This window comes from Perca fluviatilis, chromosome 6 (assembly GCF_010015445.1).
Source record: "Perca fluviatilis chromosome 6, GENO_Pfluv_1.0, whole genome shotgun sequence".
NCBI lineage: Eukaryota > Metazoa > Chordata > Actinopteri > Perciformes > Percidae > Perca > Perca fluviatilis.
In genome coordinates, this window is record NC_053117.1 from 2,288,792 (window position 1) to 2,306,088 (window position 17,297).

A 17,297-nucleotide genomic window follows, 5' to 3' on the forward strand; every position below is an offset into this window, starting at 1 on the left:
ACGGACTTAGCCAAACAATTTGAACATTGACAACTTCTCAGTTCCTCCCCCCCTTTCCGCTAAAGCCCAAAACGGTCTCCTAAGCCCCTCCCCCCACAAGGGAGAATGAATAGGCTTGTTCGAGATGAACTGCGCCTCGCCTGTAAAGTAGACGAGAGCAGGCGGCAGCAGCCGGTGGCGGGGACAAAAGTCCGCTCTCAAGTCGGACAGTTTTCCAGCTGATTCCAGCAGCCTTCAGGCTCAACAGGAAGTGACAGAAACACTGTGGTCCGATTCCGATTTAATAAAATGTTATCAGACCTATATATCTGCTCCTACACAGTCTCCAGTTGTTTTTATTATGACAGAGTAGCTGTCAAAATTCTCTACATGCGATCTGTTGCTGATTTTAATTACCAACAGACTGTAGATGATCTGTAATCTGATCAGATTTAGTCTCTCTGACTTCTAAACATCCCTATCAGCCTCACAACATGTGTTCTATACAGAATAAGCTTTTAAATCAGACAAATCACAGTTAAAATCCCTCCGATTCAAAATCAATAAAAAGTTTATATAAAACGTCATCACGTTGAGTTGATTCTGAACCAATCAGCTGTTTGGTCAGCTGAGAGGCCGGCGTTTCCCAGCATGCACTGGGTCCGCCTGCGTCCGCCTGGCTCTTGCAGTTGGAGAAAAGCAACTGCGCTGCCTGCGTCTCAGAACTGCGGCCGCCTTGGTCTCGTGAGATTATCGTTGCCCACGTGTGCGTGACGTCAGAGCAAGTCGGGATCAAGTCGGACACAAATCTACCCAGCATGCATTGGGCGCCGATCGCCGGTGATCGATTCTGCGCAGATCTGGCTCATCTCGAACGAGCCTAATGCGTGTGCATGAGCAGATAGACACCCCGCCTGGCCCTGATTGGTACATCTGAACAGGGAGTGGTGGATTTTTGAAAATTGCACTACAGGCCAGAGGAGCTGGATTTTTTTGTTTTGTTATTCCCTACTTCATGTAGTTTTACCTACTGCACCTTTTAACCCAGGCTGTCAATTATCCAAGGGACTGAAGTCCACTGACCTTTTTGTTTCTATATTTTATTTCTCATTTAGACTTATTATTATGATTCTACAGTGTTAACCTCTATTCACAGAAACTTCCTTGCTGTAAGAGTGATACAAAAAAAATTATAAATATAACATTGTACAGTAAAGAGGATATATCAATACAACAGGTTCATGCAGATCAGGAGCTTTTTCTTCCTGGTCACAGCATTTCATCCAAAACCAAAAGCTTTTGTTATGGTGAAACCTTCCGCTAAATGTCTCTACTGTAACATCCATACAGGCAACATGTAGACTCTGTCCTCCCTCTGTCTCTGCCTGTGTGTCCACCTCTCCTTCTGACCAAACCACTACAGTATACTGAGACATATTCCCTTGCACGTGACTCGTTGTCCCTTTGTGACGTTTGTCTCTGTACTACATAAAACTCAGTTCACCCCATAGTATATACTATATTTGTTTGAGTTGCATCTGTAAGCGAAAGCACTAAGAATTGAGGATGGACATGTTGTTTACTGCACTCTAATTGAACTGTGGATTGAGAATCATGATTTTTTTATTTGACAATCGTGCCAAAGCCCCTGAGAAAAACTCTGATAACATGTCTTTAACCGCTCCATGGTAGTCACTATGGTAGTAGGTGTGGTGTGGGAAGGGATAATGGTGCATGTTGTCAAATGTCCCGAAAGCCTCACATTGCTTTTACCGCTCCCTTGTCCATTTGTTTGTCACCTGTCAGAGACGCCTGCAGCAGATTTTTCTAACACTCATCCCGATGCTTTTCTTCCCCAGGATAGCTATGGAAACCTACATCCGTCAGAGGCAGCTCATCATGTCTCCGCTCATGCCGTCTCGAGTCATAGGAGAGAATGAGCCGCTCACTGCTGTCTTCAACAAAGTCATTGCAACGCGGGAGGTCAACCACAAAGGCCAGGGTAAAATGAAGTGCTCACAGACAGCGTGTTCCCCTGTGATTTTAAGAGGCTCGCTCTAAATTGACCTTTCTGTTTTGAGGGGGAATAAATGGTGTGTGAGGAGTCTACAGGCTGGGTCCTTTTGGTGTCTGCCTCATTGAATTTCTTTGCATGTTTGCCGGCAGGGCTGTTTGTGACCCTGAAGCTCCTCCCAGGGGACCTTGCCCAAGTCAGGAAGGACTACCCCCACTTTGTGGACCGCAGCACAGCTATCGTCAGGAAAATGGGCTTTCCAGAAATCATCCTCCCAGGTGGATTGAAGTCTTTGTTGCTGGGCATTGCTCTACATACACCACGGCCATGTCCATTTTAATTGCTTACAAAGCCGTGAGATAAATTCTCAGCACAGCCACCTGATCTGATCATCTGTTGTCCTTCCTCCAGGAATCGTGAGGAATGATATTTACGTAACCTTGCTGCAGGGAGAGTTTGACCGCGGTAAAAAAAAGACGCCAAAAAATGTGGAGGTCACACTGAGTGTGCACAATGATGAGGGCAGTTCCGTGGAGGTAAAGTAGACCAGTGAACGCAACGTATCTTTATTATTTTTTCTAATTAAGCCTTATGTGACTACCTGTGCTACCATCTCCTTTATAACAACTCTTGTAATTCTGCTGTTAATGTTGTACTTTTTAGCCGGCTCTATTGATAGCAATGTCCGGTGGTCGGTCCACCACTTTGGTCCCATAAAAGTTTGTACCAACATTCATGGTGCCCAGCAAGGTTGTTATTTTTTTCAATTAGTTTTCCATTTCATTTTAGTTTAGTTTGTTAGTTTTCAGTGTGTTTGTAAAGGAATGACCATGATATTTAATCTTCTTGATACTTTAGTGTCCGATGTGAAGCAATTGTGGCACATCTTTATGTCAACTCCGTTCAATTTCTGTAAAAAACTAAAACGGAAAGGTTTTGTGTTCTTTTTGATTTCATTTGTATTAGTTTAGTTTTTATTTAGTTTCAGTTTCATTTTACTACAGTAACCCTGGTGCCCAGATTATAAATCCTCCTGACTTTTCCTCTAGCTCTTCCACGAGGTTGACATTTGTGGTTTTAAGTGAAATGTCTCAACGACAGTTATGTCCCTCTGTGAATTGTGATAAATCAGGTGATTGCCTGATTCTTCCTTTTGCTCCATCGTCCTGTCACAATTTCCACTTGCCTCATATTTTTTTATGACTAAAAACCTGCAAAACTAATGACGTAATGTCCGCCTCAGTTGTCCGTTGTGTTTAGTGCTTTGGTTCCTATCATGTAAAACTAACCTGCATCCTCCCTTCCTATAGAAAGTGATATTTCCTGGGGCTGGTTATGATGGCATCACAGAGTACAAGTCTGTCATTTACTACCAGGTGAAGCAGCCTTGTTGGAATGAAACGGTGAAGGTAAGCTCATGTCAAGGACCCACGTGTGCAGCTCAGTGCTCGGAACATGATATCACATGTTCTTTAATTAGTTCTTCAATTAACTAATCTTCTAGGGAAGATACTGACACAGGGTGTGCTACTCATACAAATCTCCCAGCAGATAGCTTTTCTTATTCTCCATATGTCTTCAATAATCCTGCATTCACATTAACTCCCCCGACTTTTCTCTCCTTCCTGCAAGGTGACAATTCCAATTGAAGACGTTTGCCACTCTCACCTGAGGATGATGTTTCGACACCGATCCTCCCAGGACTGTGAGTGACTGTGTCTTATTTGTATGACAAACGCCCACATGTAATCCTGCCACCGTGTTAAATACAGCCACAGGGACTATTTGTGGGTCTGTTCACATCTTATGCTCCTGTGTGTCCTTCAGCTAGAGACAAATCGGAGAAGCCTTTTGGTATGGCCTTCGTCCGGCTCATGAGAGGAGACGGGACCACATTAAAAGATGGCAGGCATGAACTTATCGTCTATAAGGTACTGTTGCAGGATTGTGGTTTTGTACAGAATTTAATTCACTGCACTTATCTTTAAAATAAGCAGGAGATTGTTCTGATCTAATTACTCAAAAATTGGTGTATTGAAAAGCTGACAGCGGGTAGATGGAATATGCATGAATCTCTCCTCAATCAATACATATGAAATTGAATCTCCATCGATCAATAGGCTTCATGATTAATTCCCCATTTTATGAATTCCGTAGGTTGATGTGAAAAAGGCAGAGGATGCAAAGGTTTATCTCACCTTGCCAGCAACTTGGGCTGAAGTGGAGGAAAAGGAGAAGCAAACAGGGAAGCAGTTCCACCATTCAGGAGTGATTCCTGTGACTAAAGACAGCTTCCAGATCTCCTCGCTCACCTGCTCCACTAAACTCACTCAGAATGGTACCGTAGGGCACCATTTCTATTTCTCCTAATCTTCCAGGCTCTGACTGTGTGTTAATTAAAAGATGTCCTGTCACAAGTCATCTTTAGGAAATGAAGCAGATTGGGGTGCCTGGTTAGCTCAGTTGGTAGAGTGGGCGCCCATATATAGAGGTTTCTCCTCGACGCAGCGGGCCCGGGTTCGACTCCAACCTGCGGCCTTTTGCTGCATGTCATTCCCCCTCTCTCTCCCCTTTCATGTCTTCAGCTGTCCTATAAAAAATAAAGGCCTAAAATGCCCCCCCAATAAAAAGAAAAGAAATGAAGCAGATTGTACAGCGGATAGAGGTGCAGTGCCAGCATCATTTCTTTCCCCCCACCCCCCCATTGCCTTGAAATTAATTAAGCTGATACGTGTGGCTAATATATTGCCGATGTGTAAATGTGGATTGATGTCGATCTAATTAGGTTTATATTGAAATTTCAGGCTTTTAACACAATTATCGTAACTGATGTTGTAACGGAGGCGGTGTTGCTTCTACTGAATGCATGCTGATGTGTTAATGTGTTTCCAGTGGATTTGCTCGGCCTGTTGAACTGGAGATCTAACCCTGAAGATCTGGACCAGATTCTGCAGAGGCTGATGGAGGTCGAGGGAGGGGAGATTGTCAAAGTGAGTTCTGCTGCACTAAATGATGTAATATGCTTCTATATTTTATATATGTTGCATAATGTACTTTTTAATAGCCCTTTTTGTAACCGCTTTCTGTTTGTTTGCACAGTTTCTCCAGGACACTCTTGATGCCCTGTTCAACATCATGATGGAGACCTCAGAGAAGGAAACCTATGATACCCTGGTGTTCAATGCCTTGGTTAGTTTTTTCGTCAGGCCATGGTGCCAGTGGGTGATAACCTTTACCATACAGTGTAGAAGTTTCAACGGCCAGGTCAGAAAACACGTACAAACCAGTCGGTTTTGGCTCGACTTTTTGCAACATGGTGGACTGCGTTGGAAACTCCTTGGCTCTGATTGGTTGTTTTTCCTTATGTCATTGGGAGCACCAGGAGAAGGCAGAGCAACATGAGTGTTTCACATATTATCTGTCTCATGTGCTACTGTCAAGATATAGTGACAAAGTTGAAAGTGAAAAGGTTGTTTTTTTTAAAAATAAAGTTAACAACTGTAGCTTAAAGCTATAGTGTGTAGTTTCTGTCGCCCCACGAGAAATTCTAAGTAATGACTACAACGCTGTCAGCCTATCCACGTGACGCAAGCCTTCCCCCTCCCCGCCACACACTTGCTAGTAGCGTTTAACCCGTCAAATCAAGGAGAACACAAAGTATTAAAAAAAAACATGATGGATTCTTCAGTAGAAGTAATTACCTTGTAATTTTGATGTCCTCTTTGTCTCCAAAACTGAACGCTGCAGTTGTCCTTTTTCAGCGGTGACGTAAAACGCATCACTCAAGCTGCTGCGCGCGAATGTCGCCGGACGACCCAATCTTCTGAACGTAGCCATGCTGAGATATACAGAGAGAGTTTTGTGGAGCTGATAAGCTTAATTAACTTTGTATGAACTCATTTGGCAATGGCTTGAATGTAACGGACGTTCATTAATATAAAATAGTCGCGCACTGTAGCTTTCATGTGAATCAGTGGCAGCGTGACATCTGGTTTGCATTAGCAGTAACTTAATACAGCTCTGATAGGGCATAATGAGAGTAGCAGTGAACAGTGAGGCTGATATCAGTTAGATGAAATGATAAAACAGTAACGCTGGATTACATGCATGCATTGTTCCCTCGTGTGTGTGAAGTTGAGTGCGGATCGGGACGCATTTTTCTGTCCGATCCCAGAGCATTAACCGAACCCGGCCCGAGCCCGACAGGCATTAAGATATTTATGTCCGAGCCCGACCCGAGCCCGACACAGTTAAAATCTCACTTTTTTGTTTGTTTGTTTGTGTGGAAAGCCCGCTTTTATTAAGCATGTACGAAGGCATTTGGAAATGTCAACAGATGAGCAACAAGCGCACGTTAACACAGGCGCGCACCTACATAATAAGCTTTTTTAAATTTAAAATGTTCAGTGCCTTATTGCGCTGATGTGACCGAACCCAACCCGAACCCGAACATCATTTCTAAATATCTGTCTGAACCAGGCCCAGCCTGTCGGGTACCGTCGGTTCGGGTATCCATCCTCCAGTGTGAAGGTCATTTGAATCCAGCGCGGGAATTAATACATTGAATGCTGGTATCAAAAACAGGGTTTGATTTAATAAAAATGTTAAAGATCATAACTTTAAGGGTTGGGAATCCCTGATATTTAGTATGTATATGTCTTCCGACTCCACCTTGGTTAATTGAAAAAAAAAAAAAAAAGACAGTTGCACTTTCATTTGGCACTTTGTAGTTTGGCTTATTTAAAGCTAATGTACTTGCACTTACTTCTTGTTGTCTGGAGTTTGTTCCTTTTTAAGGTTGAAAGCACTTAATTGGAAGTCGCTTTGGATAAAAGCTTCAGCTAAATGACGTGTAATGTAATACAATTGGACATGGCTCTGATTTAGTTTCCTCCTCTTGTTTCTAACCAGGTATTTATAATCACACTTATTGGCGACATCAAATTCCAGCACTTCAACCCAGTCCTGGAAACCTACATCGACAAGCACTTCAGTGCCACTTTGGCTTACATGTGAGTTATCGTTATGTATTTCCCACCTTTGATCGCGAACGCCCCTTCACTCTGTTTATTTTTAGTGGGTCTTTTTGCTCTTCTTCTCCACCTACACCTAAATTACCAGCAGACCTTGATGCCTGACTCATTCACTTTCTCAGGAAGCTAACCAAGGTGCTTAACTACTATGTGGGCCACGCCGAGGAGCCCGTCCTGACCGAGAGGCTCTACGCAGCACTCAAAGCCCTCAAGTACCTGTTCAGGTTTATCGTACAGTCCCGGGTCCTCTATCTCAGGTATCAGAAGCCGTGCCACCCTTTCACTCTCACATTCTAAGGATGACTTCTTCTGATGCAATGCCTGGCCTTGATTCTCAGATTCTATGGGAACAGTGAGGACGGGGACGCTTTCCTCAACTCCATTCGCACCCTTTTCCTGTCTTTCAACACTCTCATGGATAGACCGCTGGACGAGGGGGTGAAGATAAAGGTAAGTTGAGGAAGAATGGTTGATGTGCCCAGTAGCTGTTTTTTTGTTTTTTATGAGGTTTATTTTTATATTATAGAACTGACAAGCATTTGGGAGCACTTTAAAATCTCACCAATTTATCTTTTCTTTTTCTTTTTTACCTTGAAAATAAAGGTAAAATGTCAGACTGTGAAGATGTTGCTTTTATTTTCAGTCTTAGCATTTTTTAAGTGTTGCATGTAAATGACTGCAGTAGTCCAGCTGTGGAAATGTATTATGGACAAGTTATTGAAAAGTTTTACAAATTACCTGTGAAATAAGTGTGGGCTCCCTGTTGGGAGAAGGTGAGAAAAAGCTCTGGTAAAAGGCTTGTTTTACCAGAGAATAAAAGAACGTTCCTGTGCTTCAGCCTGACAAGTCCTCATTCCCTCTTTCAGGGAGCAATATTGAAATACCTCCCCAACATCATTAATGACATCCAGACTGCGTTTGATCCCGTGGAGCTCAGGTAATTCTCCAGAGGCTTTGCACAGCAGGAAATGGTAATTGCCTGACTCGGTGCAAATTATCATATTTACTTCTGAGCAAAGGAGGCGTTATTCTCAATTCTTGCGGCTGTAAAATCAACCTCTAATGTTTGCTGCTCATTAGTCCTATGTGACAATAATTACTGTATGTGAAATGTGAGTGGCATTCAAATTGTCACACCTGCACCTCCGTCTCTTTTCTTTTCATTCTCTTCTCAGCGTTCTCCTCGCAAAGTTCATTGAGAGCATTCCTGACTCTCAGCTCGTGCGTCAGAAGCTGGGCTGCATGTGTAAAATGGTGGAGAGTGACCTTTTCAGGCAGCCAGGTAGGAATCCTCCAGGCTCAAAAAACACATAATGACATTTTACACAAGATGAAGGGAGGAAAAAAAAAAACTTAACTCTGCTCCGCATCACACCTACATACATAGGTTTGTCAGGTCCGCTCCATTAAATTAAAATGTGTTGTGCGATCCAACGAGCACAGTCTTTCTCTGCTGCGTTGCCACAGATTGTCGAGATGTGCTTCTGCCGCTTGTTACTGACCAGCTGAGTGGGCAGCTGGACGACCACTCCTGTAAACCGGACCATGAGGCCTGCGCCCAACTGCTCAGCACAGTGTTGGACAACCTGGACCGCAAGGACGTGGTGAGGAGTCCGAATTCACCTTTAGACTAGGGGCTGCACCATACGAGGAAAATATGCGATAACGATATTTCTTGCGATAAATAAACAGATATCCAAGTGTATTTAGTTCTGTTGCTTTCAGCATTCTGCTGAAATACAACAAATTGCATGTTGAATTTAAAAGAAATTAAAGTTTCCAACATTCTTTTATTGACCAAATTGAACATTGAATTGAATATAAAAGAAAGTTACATTCTAAAGTGCCGTTTGCTACTGATATTTTCTTTTAACTAAGACAAAAAATCTTAAATGTCTTTCGTAATATGTCGCAGCCTTTTTATATATATATATATATATATATATATATATATATATATATATATATATATATATATATATATATATATATATATATATATATATATATATTTATATATAAGGGTCGGTACACAAATTATAGAAGAAAACCTCTAGTCAGCATGAGATTGTGGGTATAAGCGGCCAAAATGAGTTTCCTTCACAGGGTGGTTGGGCTCACCCTACAGATCGGGTAAACGGCTCAGACTTGCGTGCGGAGACTAAAAGAGTAAAACTGCTGCTGTTTTGCATGGAAAGGAGCCAATCGAGGTGATTCGGGCCTCTCTTTAGAGGCTTTAGGAAGCCCCAGGGCAGCCCTAGAGCATGCTGGAGGAATTGCAGATTCCATCTGGCATGGTGGCACCTAGTTCCCTTGGAGTAGCTGGAGGATGAAGCTAAAGACAGGAACGGCTGGGCTGCTCTGTTTAGCCTGCTGCCACCGGACCTAGACACAGATAAGCGGTTTAAAATGGAGGGATAAGATATTTAGTCATGCGGAGATGGTTTGAGTTTTATTTGCCTAGGTTTTGAGATATTTGTTTCTGAGATTTCTGCTACCACCCCAATACAATGGTGAGGTGGATGGAATTTAGTTTGCGATGCTCACAGCATTGTGCACCGTTGTTGTTTCGTTGCAATTTCTTTAAATGTATTTGTTTAATACTGTCTGGGAGCACCACAAAATAGATTTTATTCACACCCACTGTATTGTTGTGGAGGGAAAAATCTCCAAACCTGCCAACAAAAAAAAAGGCAAAGCTGTTTGCAAATAAGTGAGAATAAGGTTAATTTTTTCCTTTTTGTAATTTGAGTGAACCGACCCTTTGATACTGCCCACACTTTGTAGCATGTCTGTGTCCCTGGGTAATTGTACCTAAAGCTGTTCTGTGTGTGCAGGGTCCAACCAGAGGGCACGTTCAGCTGATAATGGAGCGGCTCCTTCGCAGGGTTAATCGCACTGTCATCAGCATGGAGAGATCCTCCCCTCTCATTGTGAGACACGCTGTGGTGTTACAGCAGAAATATGTCCTTGACGACTACGTCCTCAGCATTCATTTCAATATAAAGCACACTGACATCAACACAATCTAAATACAGTAGTTTACTGTACCAAGAGCCACAACAAAAAATAACAACAAGAAACCTATGTTTATTTGGACAAAGTGAAATCATGTGAATAATATTTGACTCCTGTGCGGCAGGGCCACTATCTCGCCTGCATGACCGCCATTCTGAAGCAAATGGATGACAGGCATTACGCCCACTACATCAGCACCTTCAAGACAAGACAGGATATCGTTGTAAGTGTCCTGGTTCCTCCCCTGCTGGCTACATGTCGTCCTGAAACATCTCATAAATAACCGGCATTAAAGCAGCCAGGCCACTTACTACTCCTTAAGGGAATATTGATTGTAGACATTTCATGCAATGGATTGGACTGACATGATGAGGATGTCAGTGGGTCTCCATTATGCCGCGGGATCATTACGTGTGCCTGACATGTAGCAGCCCCCGCTTTGGAGTTGCTTAGTTTGGATGTTACTTATTGTATTTCTTTTAAAGTGCTCTATTCCTCTGTTGCCCTCAGGACTTCCTCATGGAGACATTCATCATGTTTAAGGACCTGATGGGAGACGTTTTCGCCGCCGACTGGATGATCATGAACCTGGTGCAGATGCAGGTCTTCCTGAGGGCCATCAACCAGTACTCCGACGTCCTCAACATGTATTTCCTGGACAAGGCGCATTTTGAACTCGAGGTGCGTCTCTGTCCTCCCTCGCGTGGGTAGAGGTTACATTTCTTATTTAACAGAAAATCAAAAGCTAGCTAGTTATGAGAAGGTAATTATGGTATTAATATTTGAAAACCCCTCCTCCCCCTCGCAGCTCTGGAATAACTACTTTCATTTGACTGTGGCGTTCCTCACCCACAAGACACTGCAGCTGGAATCCTTCTCTCAAGAGAAACGGAATAAGATACTGAACAAGTGAGATTATTTACAGTTCATCAACAAAAGATGATTTAAATGGAGAAAACGTAATTTAACAGTGCTTTGATTTAAATGTGCCACAGATATGGAGACATGAGGAAGTCCATTGGGTTTAAGATCAGAGACATGTGGTACAATCTCGGTGAGTATTTTTGCATCATCTGATAATGCTGCTGTTATCATAGAGTTTGTGTCATTGTTTATTCAGTGGCCGCCAGTGATGCAAGGGGGAATCACAAGACAATATTTTTTTTATTGTCCAGTGTCACAGTGCGTTGTTGTTTGGTTTACCACATTATTAGATTTGTCCTCCGTTTGTCGAGAAGTGAAGATGGAGCTTATTGCCTTCTCCAATCACACTATGATATTTCTCATTATCTGTGATAATGTTTTGTTGTCCCTCAGGCCCCCACAAAATGAAGTTCATCCCAGCCATGGTCGGGCCCATTCTTAAGGTCACACTGGTGCCTGAGCCCGAACTGAGGAAAGCGACCCTCCCCATTTTCTTCGACATGATGCAATGTGAGCACAACTTCAGCCCCGGGCGCACGTTTGAAATGGTAAAAAGCTCCTTTAGAAGTTCAGAACTTTATTCAAATTGATGTGTGTGATGGTGGTTTGGGCTGTGGGTCGAGTGGTCGCCCCTCAACCACAAGATTGGCTGATCGATCCCCGGCTTCTTCGGCCACGTGTCAAAGTGTCCCTGAGCAGGACACTGAACCCCAAGTTGCACCCCGGATGCTTTATGTAAAACTGTCCACTGCTCCTAATACTTGGGATGGCTTAAATGCAGTATTTTAATTTCACTACATTGTACTGTGAATTCTATGTGACGAATTAAGAATAAAGTTTCGTTTTTCGTGTGTTTTCTTAAATTCCCCTCTTGTCTTTTCAGTTTGAGAACGAACTGATAACGAAATTGGATCAAGAGGTAGAAGGAGGCCGAGGGGATGAGCAGTACAAAGTCCTGCTGGAGAAAACGTAAGGCTGAGCAGCGGATCACAAAAAAAATATTTCTTTTACTCTAAAAGTTACACTGCTCAAAAAATCCTTCTGGTCTGTGTAATAGGGAATTCACGTAGGAGTACTTCTAAAATACAACAAAGGCATCTATGATTGTGTTTTTGAAAAAGAAAAAGTCCTCAAGGAGCCTGAAGGGCAAGACAGGCAGTTTAGAATTGTAAGCAACCTCTAATCAATAGAAACCCCTCGGTAACAGAATGTACAAGATTTTGATGTGATCGTCAGGAGAAAAGGGCAGGCTCTGGCATATTGATAAACTGGAAATAGCCCATAACAGCTAAAGAGTAGCTAAATACGTTTTTTATTTTTTTTATAAATGTGCAGGTTGCTGGAGCACTGCAGACGCCACAGATTCCTGTCCCAGTCAGGAGAGGAGCTGGCTCTGCTGCTGAGCAGCCTGCTGGAGAACCTGCTGGCGTACCGCACCATCACACACGACGAAAGTCCCGAGCACCGCATGAGCTGCACTGTCAATGTGCTGGTACGCCCTGTGCCTGTATTTACAACAGGGTTAACCCTGTTTGTGCATGTACATGAAGCAATCACTTGGGCTGCTCTGCAAGTTGCTTCCGAGAAAATGTTTGCAGTTGAGATTTTCTTTTTTCTCTCTTGCAGAATTTCTACAAAGAAAAAAAGCGGGAGGACATTTACATCCGGTGAGTGAGAAGGAGGCGCGGTGCATCTGGTTCTTGGACCAAAGGGCTAACCGTGTCTAACTAATGTGCTCTTGTAACCAGGTACTTGTACAAGCTGCGAGATTTGCACCTGGACTGTGAGAACTACACGGAGGCATCCTACACTATGATACTACATGCTGAATTACTGGAGGTCTCGGACACAGCAGTTTTTTTCCCTGGCTTTAACAAAATCAGATTTTTTTTTTTTTTTTTATGTTTGAGCTGTTTTACCCTTATGTATATTACACTGCTTCTAAATGTTCATCTGAATGTTGATTTCTGATCATTTGCTTCCTCAGTGGTCTGACAAACCCTGCGCGCCTCATCTCATACCTGGACATGAGAAGCATGTATGGACCCAACAGGAGCTGAAGGAGAGGCTCTTCCTAGAGATCATATCTTATTTGGACAAGGGCAAGGTGAGTATTAACTGCTGTCTATGTGAGCTGGTGTCGCACGTTCAGCATTGTGAAACTGGTTGGGAAGTTACTTAAGACCTGTGGTGTGTCAGTATTCAAATCTCTCACTGGCTGCCACCTATCAACTGTTTGCCCTCGAAGCCACGTGGTGGGGCTTTCACAGAGGACAGCTGGGGGAGCCAGATGGCAAAGTCTAGGTTGTGCTCCTGTGTCGCTATGTTTTTGTTGTATGTCCCCTTTTTAACTGATCAATGTCTTCTCAGATGTGGGAGAAGGCCATTGAGTTGGGCAAGCAGCTGGCCAAGATGCATGAGAGCCACATGTTTGACTTCATGGAGCTGAGCCAGCTGCTGGTAAGAGGACACATGCCATCCTAAAACCTCTAAAAAAAAAAAAGCTTTAGCTTTGTAAACTGATATGAAAGCAACTTCAACCTGGATGATTTTATTGTCAACGCCTCATTAAAAGTAGTGGACAAGACCTGTGTTTCAGCTTGTGCTAGGATGAGGGTAGTTGGTTGAGGAGATGGAGAAGAGGTCTGTGCGTGTGTGCGTGAGTGAGTGAGTGCGTGTGTGTTTACCCAACTCCTTTGCAGCCAGATAGTGTCTGCGGATGCTGTGGAGTTTGATTGTATTATGAAGAAGCTATTTATTAAGTCTCTCAGCGTTAGCCATTTAGTATGATTGTGCTCCAATAAGCGTTTCTCATAATAACATAAACAAAGAAGAAGACAGCAACCACATTCTTCTTTTGAAGAGGTTATTAGATTTCATTTATTATGAATGCTTTTGTTTTGTTACCACTATGCTCTGCAGTCTTACCATCTTCTTTGTCCTCAGAAAAAACAAGCCCAGTTCTATCAGAATATAATGCATGCTATGCGGCCACAGCCGGAGTACTTTGCTGTGGGATACTATGGCCTTGGATTCCCTTCTTTCCTCAGGGTAAGGAAATATTTACCTACTTCAGTTAATAAACCATCATGCACCGTGCTCATGCAATGATCTGGCATTTTTTATTTATTTTTTTATTTCCCGGGGCAATGTGCAATAATGTCGAATAAGGTTATTGGCTTTTTGATGATACAAGAGAATGTCAGGTTGAATACAGTCCTGTCACGGCATTGCAAAAGCACACCTCTCATATATTATAGAAAATAACATAATAATCATAATTCTAGCTTTTTATTGTGTTTCATATGTTGTGTTGCACACACATTTTCTCCTACAGAACAAGATGTTCATCTTCCGAGGCAAGGAGTACGAGTGGCTTGAAGACTTCAGCTTAAAGCTGCTCTCTCAGTTCCCCAATGCAGTACGGATGACCAGCACAGCACGCCCTGGAGACAACATCAGCAACTCCCCTGGACAGCGTATCCTTATTGGAGCTACAGTATGACCAGGCCCAAAAAAATCAGACTGGACGCCACGTCAACCTGCATAGTTGTTCTTACCCGAGCCCCAAGTTTTTGGCCAGATCCCGATTAAAAAATAAATAAATAAACTGAATTTCCACTGCTTTTTTTATCCATATCTGTAACAGCCAAAAACATACATACATCGCGTATATCAGCGTAGCGCAGCTATTTTTATTTCAGCGCCCAGGTTATCCAATCTGTATGTTTATAGCGGGCGCGTAACGTCAGCCCGCGTGCGGCAGTGATAGTTTCGGCGTCTCCTCCATTTCTTGCGCGAGACGTGAGCGTATGTGTCAAGCCAGGCAGGTAATCACATACAGGAAGACCACAGTGCAGCAGGATTCTTGACTTCAGGCACAAGAGACACACACAGACACATATAGGCTACATTTACCACAGTTTTCCCCAATCATCCTGTCTCTTTCTATGAGAGAGAGAGAGAGAGAGAGATGGCCAGGCGCACGATCAGGCATCTATCTACGCTACGAGACACTTATGCGCCCGGTGTGTTCCAGCTGTAAGTTGAATAGATATAGCCAGAAGATGGGGGTCACACACAGTGGTACATTATTCATTACATTACACAAACTATAAGGTCTGCATCCCAAAAAACAAAACATCGGGAACTTTGCGCAAACCCGACCCGATTCAAGCCCTGGGGACTTTTCAAAGCTTTAGTCTTCATATGATACGGCCCATTGCGGCCATGCTAGCAGCAGGGCTCAAGGGAAGGCAATGAGGTTTAAATTGGATGAATAGTCATGAAATGTAATGGAAAAAGTCATGTGACTAGGATGAATTGTAAAAAATGACCGACCCATAACTTTTCGTCTAGTGCCATCATCAGGTCAATATTTAAATGTGTCTTTGGTTCATGACGAAATCTTTCCCATCAGCCTCAGCTGTACTTGTGTTTATTGCTTATTAGCAAATGTTTGCATGCTAATTAGCTTCACTAAAATGGTAAATATGGTAAACGTTATATCTGCTAAACATCAGCAGGGAGCGTGTTTGCATGCTGACGTCAGCATTAAGTACATAGGCCTACTAAGTACAGCCGCTAGCATGGCTGTAGACTTGCTTGACAGTTTTAGGGGGGAAAAAAGCAATCTGATACAATGCAACTTTGCTTTGTCTGCTCCTCCACACTACTCCTGTTCTTATCCTTAGTTGAACTTCACAGACATCCAGTGCTTTACTGTCAAGCCTGTTCTCACCGTGCCGCACCAGTTTAAAGACAAGGGGGTTCCAGAGCAGATATTAAAGTGCGTAACGGAACACTTAAAGGCTGATTTATCTTCTCGTGAACACCTTGGGATTTATAGTTCTCTGCTAACTCACCGCTGTCCCTGTTCTTTTGCAGCTATTACAGAACCAATGAAGTGGACAAGTTCCAGTATTCCCGGCCCTTCAGGAAAGGTGAAAAGGACCCAGACAATGAATTTGCAGTGAGCATTTTTTTAAATTGACTTCAAAGTACTAGCTCATATGTGTAAGCACACACAGCCATAAATACTGGAGGAAAAAAAAAAAAGTACAAACAACCCTGTGTCTGCGCATACCTCACTCTGAAGATTAAAAAAGACATTAATATGTCACCCTTTAATATTTTATTGATATTAATTCTGCCCCACAGACCATGTGGATCGAGAGAACAACGTTCATTACAGCCTATCGCTTCCCAGGGATTCTGAAATGGTTTGAAGTGAAATCTGTCTCAGTGGTAAGAAGGCAACTTGATGCTTTTTTTCTTTTTTTCAGTGTCTTTCACTTTTTAAAAAATCGTCAAATTCACATTATTCTTGATGTGCAGGAGGAGATCAGTCCTTTGGCGAACGCCGTGGAGACCATGGAGATGGCCAATGAAAAGCTGAGTAACCTGGTGCAGCAGCAAGCCTGCGATCGCTCGCTGTCCATCAACCCGCTGTCCATGATGCTCAGCGGCATCGTCGACCCCGCTGTCATGGGCGGCTTCTCCAACTACGAGAAGGTTTGACTTCTTTTGTATAACGAGCCAGTTTTTCAGCTGAGTGCACACATACACAGATAAAGACAGACAAGGAAGACGGACACTAGGAGTACAGGCTTTTATGTTTTTTTTTCTCAGAAAAAGAAAAGCTGCAGCAAACTACACTCATAACCGATAAATCATACAACTGTAAACATGCGATAACATACGTCATATGCATTTGTAAATTTCGTGTTTCTTTAACAGTTCTGGCTGGCCCCAAGCCTGTTCTTAGCTACAAAGTTGAATTCATAAGGGAAGTGCTGTGGCCTCTTTGTCATGCTGTGGAAACCTGTTCATTTGTTGCTCACAGCTACATTTTGAAGAGTTTGTTTAAAACGCTGCCCAATTTTCATCCTCTGTAGGCATTCTTTACAGACACCTACATCCAAAATCACCCCGAGGACCACGAGCGCATTGAGGTCCTTAAACAGCTCATCGCCCTGCAGGTAAATCCTTCCGCCGTCATTGTCCTTGCTGCTGGCCTCAAAGCAGAACCCATTCTGCGGTACTTAAGTGCCCGTCTTCCCCCTCCAGATCCCTCTGTTGGCAGATGGGATTCGCATCCACGGGGAGAAGACGACGGAGCAGCTGAAGCCCTTACACAACCGTCTGGTTACTTGCTTCCAGGACCTTCGGGAGAAAGTGGAGAAGCATTATGGCGTCATAACCTTGGTGCGTTGCCAGCCACAAACTCAATTGAATGTAAGAGGGTGCCAACTTAAGCTATTGGCCCCTCCCGCCTTCCTATCAAACTCTTCTCATTCAAAGCAGAGTGTGCGTTGTATTAGCGCAGG

At 43.3% G+C, this 17,297-nt stretch overlaps 1 protein-coding gene across 1 annotated transcript in view; it reads left to right on the top strand.

Annotated features, from left to right (window-relative positions):
- Positions 1–17,297, top strand: part of dock5 (dedicator of cytokinesis 5) — a 36,497-nt gene that overhangs the window by 15,114 nt on the left and 4,086 nt on the right. The window contains 35 exon segments of the mRNA XM_039803547.1: positions 1,839–1,981; positions 2,146–2,271; positions 2,405–2,529; positions 3,304–3,402; positions 3,626–3,698; positions 3,821–3,924; positions 4,151–4,331; positions 4,886–4,983; positions 5,093–5,182; positions 6,905–7,005; positions 7,149–7,283; positions 7,365–7,476; positions 7,893–7,963; positions 8,202–8,308; positions 8,494–8,630; positions 9,864–9,959; positions 10,169–10,267; positions 10,555–10,725; positions 10,853–10,953; positions 11,040–11,098; positions 11,362–11,516; positions 11,852–11,937; positions 12,304–12,460; positions 12,595–12,635; positions 12,717–12,807; positions 12,956–13,075; positions 13,339–13,428; positions 13,915–14,019; positions 14,306–14,447; positions 15,676–15,757; positions 15,856–15,940; positions 16,129–16,215; positions 16,306–16,482; positions 16,866–16,949; positions 17,038–17,175. Of these exon segments, the coding sequence (XP_039659481.1) occupies positions 1,839–1,981; positions 2,146–2,271; positions 2,405–2,529; positions 3,304–3,402; positions 3,626–3,698; positions 3,821–3,924; positions 4,151–4,331; positions 4,886–4,983; positions 5,093–5,182; positions 6,905–7,005; positions 7,149–7,283; positions 7,365–7,476; positions 7,893–7,963; positions 8,202–8,308; positions 8,494–8,630; positions 9,864–9,959; positions 10,169–10,267; positions 10,555–10,725; positions 10,853–10,953; positions 11,040–11,098; positions 11,362–11,516; positions 11,852–11,937; positions 12,304–12,460; positions 12,595–12,635; positions 12,717–12,807; positions 12,956–13,075; positions 13,339–13,428; positions 13,915–14,019; positions 14,306–14,447; positions 15,676–15,757; positions 15,856–15,940; positions 16,129–16,215; positions 16,306–16,482; positions 16,866–16,949; positions 17,038–17,175 (3,868 nt within the window).